The following is a 7,384-nucleotide window of genomic DNA, read 5'->3' as shown; positions in this document are numbered from 1 at the left end:
TTTATCACTATCTTTATCATCATTGCTAAAAGCACATACCAAATTACTGTATTTGAAAGAAGAGGGTTTCTTTTAGGACAGGGGCTCTAAGATTTGTTCATTTATAAGCACCCCATTAATGGGCACTGTGCGTCACAGTTCTCGGCTCCTAATTCTCAAGGTTTGGGGTCCTTTTGCTGCTTTTTACATGCTCAACTGAGGGTGAGTGGTCAACTGGACTGGACGTCTGCGCTGGCTGCTGTGGGGAGGCCTCTGTGCGAGGACTGGTGCCCTCCCAGTGGGAAAGAACTGTTCTTTGTCTCCTAGGCTGGCTCCTGACAAAGTTCAGCAGAGGTGAGACATGGCCGTCTTCCCCAGCCCCTGCCTCTGTGGGTGTGTGCTCACTCTCATGCTTCTCCAGCTGCCCTGGCTGGATTCAGGTGGGTCTCCCCTTTGCCTCTGGCCTGCATGGCTGCGATTTTCTCAATAAACCTAAATGATCCCATTTGGTTCTCCCTGGGGGCTACCACTGGGTCCCAGATGGACTCTGTTGGGTTGTCCCAGGAGTAAGAGGAATAGTGGCAAAGACGCTGCCCGTCGGCGAGGAGCTGGACCTGGGTCAATCCTCAGCCCCAAGTCCCCATCGGGTCTGACCGTCCTGGTTTCTGGCAGCTCACTTCGACGTGGTCGGGCCCCCGGATTCCATCCTGGCCATCGTGGGTGAAGACGCGGAGCTGCCCTGCCACCTGTCCCCGAACGTGAGCCTGTCGCACATGGAGCTGCGGTGGCTGCGGGGGCACGAGTCCTCCGCCGTGCTGGTGCACCGTGACGGGCACGCGCAGGACGCGGAGCAGATGGCCCGCTACCGGGGCAGGGCCGCGCTGGTGCAGGACGGCCTCTCCCAGGGCCGCGTGGCTCTCAGGATCCGCGGCGTCCAGGTCTCGGACAGCGGGGTGTACCGCTGCTTACTCAGGCAGGGCGACAACCACGGAGAGGCCAGCGTGCGCCTGAAGGTGGCCGGTGAGTACCGAGGTTGCCTTCCTCCGACTCCTGCTGTCTGTCTTCCTGTGGACTGCCTTTGCACACACTGACGTTCCTGGAGTCCCTCAGGCTGGAGGGGTTGGCAGGCCTGGACGAAGGATGAGTGGGAAGGGTTGGCCCGAGAGTGCAAGGAGCCCCGCGAATTCCGTCTTGTAGACATTGATTTCACGCATCTGTGGCCCTTTCCTCTGGGTTTTAGGGTAAACATTTCCTCATTTTATTAAATCCATTTAAGACATAATGTCTCTATAACACTATTAATACACCCTATGTACTTGATCCGGTCTCAGACCTAACATTCATGTTGCGTCTACTGTAAAAACAGGGGGAGCAAAATCCAACAAGATTTTGCAAGACTGAAATATAATTAGACAATATATGAGAAACTGTCAACTCTAAAAACCTTCTACACTTGTAAGATATTACTGTAGCTCAGGCTGCTCTAGAATATATGATATACAAACATATTGCGCTTCATGTATATATTCAAGTAAAGATAAAGTGCAAAAATTTGGGGTGAAATCAGGGTCCCTGCTTCATAACAGCTATGCCCTGTGGCATTATCATGTGTAACTCACATTTCATTTTTAGGGAATTATCCTAAATGTGTATTACAAAACCCTAATGATATGATACCATAAATCTGTCCTACCCACTTTTATGAGTGACGGGCTCTTAGAGAATCTGCTGAAAGTGGCAGTTGTTTCCATGAGAAGAATACATGTTCTCACATATACCCACAAACTTGAATTTAAACCAGTAGTTATGGGCATGTGCTTAAGGACTCTTCTCTGTAACTTGGTGTTTTCTGTACTCTGTGGAAGTAGAATAAAATAATTAGCTTGAAGAGACCAGAAGAGCAGATGTTGATTTATGTGAAGACATAATTGTTTGAGGGAAATGAGGTAGAAATCATTTAAGAAATGTTCTGAATAAGCATCACAGGTCAAAGAAACGTAAAACATCAGCTATGATCTCAGTGCAAAGGATCTCCAACCAGCTCTTTCTCCTCAAGGATACTCCTTCTCTATTTACCTTTAGTCAGTCCTCATTTGCCTCCTTCCCAAAGTCTTCTCATAACACTTCCAACCACAGAGCTCCCTCTCAGCTCTGCAGCTCCCCGCCTAGATCACTGATCATCACCAGCCATTGATCTTGGTGTTTCTGCACACTGCACAGGCACCCCATGTCTACCCATCAAACTCCTGTCCACATTTCAACCACTAACCTTCAGCATGGCATCCCTCTCTGATGAGATGATAAAATTCCTTTTATTGATACCTCAGTTTCCTTGTGTAATGAAATAATGGAGGGGGGTCCACCTCATTCCTTGTCCTTCTTGTGCTTTTCATTCTCAAACTATGTAACCTTGTGATTATAAGACTCCCAGAAGTGTATCCACTGAAGGAGTAAAACAAGCTTCTCTCTCCACAGCCCTGGGCTCTGATCCTCATATCCATATAGAAGTTCAAGACAATGGAGAGACCCGGCTGGAGTGCACTTCAGCGAGATGGTACCCAGAGCCCCAGGTGCACTGGAGAACACCCGCAGGAGAGAAGCTTTCGTCTATGTCAGAGTCCAAGAATCCTGATGAAGAAGGCCTGTTCTCTGTGGCAGCTTCAGTGATCATCAGGGACACCTCCATGAAGAATGTGTCCTGCTGTATTCAGAATGTTCTTCTTGGTCAGGAGAAAGAAGTAGAAATTTCCATACCAGGTCAGTGAAACCAACACTGTGGTCTTATTTGACACAGCCTCAGGGCCACATCACAGAGGACACCCGCACATTCTGACCTCATAGCAGAGGGGTCTACTTTCACCAGCTAAATTTTTGCCCACTGACTTGAAAGAGCCCCACCAATTTCACTTGAAGAATAAAGGTTCTGAAGGCATAAACAGTACCTAGACCTCAAATAAATTCCAGATTTTCCATCTTAGGAGATATATTTTAGATCGAGAACTTTGTTTCTGGAGGCCTTCCTGATCCAAAGACTCTCATTGAGTAAACAAGATTAAGCTCTCCCGTTTCCACCCTCATCCCCTTTCTCCTCCACATCCCAGACCAGAGCTCCACCAGGGTCCTCAGGAAAGCAAATCTCACTGTTCCCCACACACTACCTCTAGTCCAGGCGGAAACTGTTCCTTATCCTTTGGTCATTGAGGGCTGCGCTGGCGAACACAGAGGCGATGTTTATCCTTCCTGATCTACTTTCCTCATCCCCTTGGCTCAGATCCTCCATTGATCATTAAGGAGGAATTTCCATAACAACATAAATTAGTCCATTTTTTTCTTTATTTCACAGGTTCTGTCCCAAAATGATTCTTGTTCATCTTCACCCCTCTCTTTCTCTCTCTTTCTTACCTAAGATCAAAAATTTTATTTTCTGAAAAGCCTTCTGACATTGGAAGGACTGTTTTCTCCAGGGGAGAAATGAGAGAGGTCCAGGTCATCCCCTCTTCTGAGTCCCTTTGGAACCAGAAGAGGAGTGGACTTTCTCAACATTTCTCAACAAATGTTCATGTGGGGGGACTTTGTTTTAGCTCCCTTCTTCCCACGGCTGACCCCCTGGATGGTGGCTGTGGCTGTCATCTTAATGGTCCTAGGAATTCTCACTATCGGGTCCATATTTTTCACCTGGAGACTATACAAGGAACGGTCCAGACAGAGGAAGGATGAATTGAACTCTACAGGTAAGTCACAGAATCCCAGGCTACTTGTCAGGAGTGTTTCCAAGTGAGGTTGGGTTCAGTCCTTTAGGATAACTGCCAATGGAAGATATTTGACTCTAGAATTCTCAAAGCCAGAGGGATTTTAAGGCTCCTGAAGTTCCTGACCCTCAGTGGGAACAAGAGCAGAGGTTTGGGTCCAGGAAGAGTCAGAACCAGCTCTGACAGGTATTAGACCTGATGATGACTCACTGCTCACCTGAGGCTCTATTCTCACTTTTATCAGTTTCCCAGTAATGATTAAAGATCTGATCCCAAGCCAGTAGGAACTTCCTGCATATTTCTTAGAAAACAAACAATTTTTATTCTTCATTACTGATAATGTTTCAGTAACTGAGCAGCTGTGATTTAATAGTTACTCCTTTGTGTGTTTCTCACACCACTTTTGTCCCTCCTGTCATGTCCACTAAAGAAGGTCATTAGTTATTTCTGCTTGTTTTCCAGAGAAACTGCTGGAAGAGCTCAGTAAGTTCTGTCTTCTTATCATTATTTCACCCTCAAGATTTTCTGTCCCTCTCTCTTTTTTTTTTTTTTATAACATTTGTCAATGCCTGTCTCTATGTCTGTCTCATTGCAGAGTGGAGAAAGTCTTCACTGCATGCAGGTCAGTGACTCTCAGTTTCTCAAGGGCTCTGAGGCTCACCTCCCAGGGATTCAAAGTCCTACCACACTTGGAAATAAAAGCACCAACACATTTTAGTGATGAGGATAGAGAGGGGAAAGATGATGGCAAATGGCATCAACTTTTCCTTGAGGCAATAGCGGGCCCTTGGGAGATGGCTAGGAGACAAGCCCCATCCGACACAGGGCATTAGGCACTGGGGGTGGTCAGCTCACACATTACCCTGTGGCTGTTGATGAAAGAGGGGAAGTGACAGCCGAGCAGACCAATCAGCTCTCCTCGGAGGAGACCTGTCAGCTCCTATTTCTTTGGAGGAGGAAGAACAGATCTTGCAGCCTCTCATGTTCACTCATGCTCAGACCCACTTCCTCTCCGTCTCTAGTTGATGTGACTCTGGATCCAGATACCGCCCACCCCCACCTGGTTCTGTATGAGGATTCCAAATCTGTCCGGCTGGAAGATGCACGTCAGCAACTGCCTGAGAAGCCAGAGAGATTTGACTCCTGGCCTTGTGTGTTGGGTCGGGAGGCCTTCACTTCGGGGAAACATTACTGGGAGGTGGAGGTGGGAGACAGGACCGACTGGGCAATTGGAGTGTGTAGGGAGGATGTGACAAAGAAAGGATTTGACCCCATAATTCCCAAGAATGGGTTCTGGGCTGTGGAGCTGTATGGAAATGGGTACTGGGCACTCACCCCCATGCGGACTCCTCTCCCCCTAGCAGGACCACCCCGCCGGGTTGGGGTTTTTCTGGACTATGAATCAGGAAACATCGCCTTCTACAATATGACTGATGGGTCCCATATCTACACTTTCTCCAATGCCTCTTTCTCTGCCCGCCTCCGACCCTTCTTCTGCTTATGGTCCTGTGGTAAAAAGCCCCTGACCATCTGCCCGATCACTGATGAGCTTGAGGGAGTCACAGTAGTTGCTGATGCCAAGGACCCTTCCAAGGAGATCCCACTGTCCCCCATGGGGGAGGATGCTGCCTAAGGGGACAGAGACATACTTCATTCTAAACTAATCTCTACCCAGCCCAGCCAAGAGGCACCTTCAGGACAATCCCAGCTTACCTCTTTCCCTTTGCTCTAACCCCTATCTGCTGCCACCCCCTGAGGCTTCAGCTGTGCTTCACCCATCTCCCACCGCTTCTTGTTAGTAGGCATGAGTTAGTCCTGGGAAGGTTGTGTTGCTGCTGCTAGAGTGTGCGGTGTAGGACCTTCCTCATCTGTTTCTGTACCAACATTCAGGGACCAGGGAGATGACTCTTGAACTAGTTCTGTTCTCCTACCCTTTGAGGCCAAATGCTAAAGGGAAGAACTTGAACAAACTCAAAAGACAGCTCAGGGATCACGATGGGGTTAGGAAGTCATGGGATTATTACCAAAACATTCTGGTGTCCAGACTAGGGGTATGCAGAGGAATAGGCAAGCAGAAACCCCAAAGGGTTCTGAAAACAGAAGACCCAAGGCTGAAACCCCATAAAGAAACCTGAAGGGATCATTGATGGAGGAAATTGAGGTGACCCTAGGCCAGTGAAAACCAGCTGGTCTTCCCCTAGAGTGTTAGGGACAATATCTCCAGGTTCCTAAGCCTTTCCTACCGGGTGGAGGAAACTGGTCCTACTGCCATGGGATCAGAGCAAAGATAAGAAAGAGTAGAGAAGAGATGCCGTAAGCAGGGCCAGGGTGTCAGACACAAGGTGAACAGAACAAAGAATTTTAGATAGAACTCAAAGCTGTGTGCACAGCTGTGTCTCAGACCCTGTTCCTCTCTGCACTGGCTTGTAGCGCCCTTGCCTGAGGGTCATTCCACATCATTTTGCGGGCTCCATAGTTTCCACTTCTCTTCCCCCTTATGCTCTAGACTCTCTCTATTTCAGAGGTATTTCCAGGAATCATCCTCAGTGATATCATCACTTCATCAGCAATGTCTCAGCCTCATGTCCCCTCAGCCTTCATCCCAACATCCTGTTTAACCCCTCAAACACACCTTCAATTAGCACCAACTGCCACCTAATTCCACACAAATGCCCTGTGCACCCTCTCTCCCTGCGGCCTTCCTACCAGGTGCCACTCCTTGGGTCCCCTGAATGCCATATCTCTGCTCAGCACAGCTAACCTGATTGCTCCTGTCTGTATTTGCATTTTTCTTATGCCGGTGGCTTGTCTGATGAATAGGCCGCAAATGTACCCATGCTCACATCTCCCACTTGGATTGTATTTTTCCACTGTTCAGGATAGATGTCGCCTATGTTCTTAACTTAATAAATAAGTCTGTCTGATTGCCGAAAGCAACATCTGTACCTTCCTGTCTTTTTGCAACAAGTGGAACTCTAACAAAAACTGAGGAAAGAAGCCTTCATGAGAATGCTGCTTGCCAAGCAGGCATTTCTATTTACCCAAGACCCATCCCAGGCCAGATGGCAATGGACTCACCAAGGCAGATGGCACAGGGCTACTTTCCCATGAGGATCCGGACACTCACAAAAAGGCCACAGTGCCACTGGCTGCCCGCCCTCAGCACCTGTTTTAGTGGTGATATAACATTTTTCACCACTAAGAATGTTATATTCCTGGTGCAGGTGAGTGAAGCCGCATATTGAAATTTTAACAGTACTTTTCCAGGATGAGGAAGTGTTTGGGAAAATTGTAATGGTAATGCCTTGCAATTGGGTAGCAAACAAACAAAATTGGGTGATCTTTGGAAGCTCCTGTTGAAGGCTCTTGTGAGCCGCCTGCTTTCCCTGCATTGCCAAGTGAGGATCAGGAACAATCACCTTGCCAGAGGCTCTGAACTTAACACAATTCAACCAGCTCTGCTGCCCAAAGGGACAGAACGTGAGTCTCCAGTGTCCTTTCCCCATCCTGCCTCAAACACTACTCACCCCACACTGCCCTTTGCATGCCACCCACCCACACTGTCCCTGTGAGAAGAACACGATTTGTCCCTGCTTTAACAAGATTCGTTTGTGTTCAATTTGTGCTTCCAGAAAGTCGAAGGAAAAGAAAGCCCA

At 48.1% G+C, this 7,384-nt stretch overlaps 1 protein-coding gene across 1 annotated transcript; it reads left to right on the top strand.

The window, feature by feature from the left end:
• Positions 1 to 340: 340 nt before the first annotated feature.
• Positions 341 to 5,361, top strand: BTN1A1 (butyrophilin subfamily 1 member A1). The gene is made up of 7 exons (XM_036272340.1): positions 341 to 419; positions 652 to 999; positions 2,455 to 2,736; positions 3,561 to 3,710; positions 4,191 to 4,211; positions 4,324 to 4,350; positions 4,751 to 5,361. The coding sequence occupies exons 1-7, from the start codon at positions 341 to 343 to the stop codon at positions 5,359 to 5,361; spliced, it is 1,518 nt and encodes a 505-aa protein (XP_036128233.1).
• Positions 5,362 to 7,384: the final 2,023 nt, after the last annotated feature.

Source organism: Molossus molossus, unplaced genomic scaffold, assembly GCF_014108415.1.
Source record: "Molossus molossus isolate mMolMol1 unplaced genomic scaffold, mMolMol1.p scaffold_m16_p_20, whole genome shotgun sequence".
NCBI lineage: Eukaryota > Metazoa > Chordata > Mammalia > Chiroptera > Molossidae > Molossus > Molossus molossus.
The sequence above is the reverse complement of the archived record's forward strand: the minus strand, read 5'-3'. Positions and strand labels throughout refer to the sequence as shown.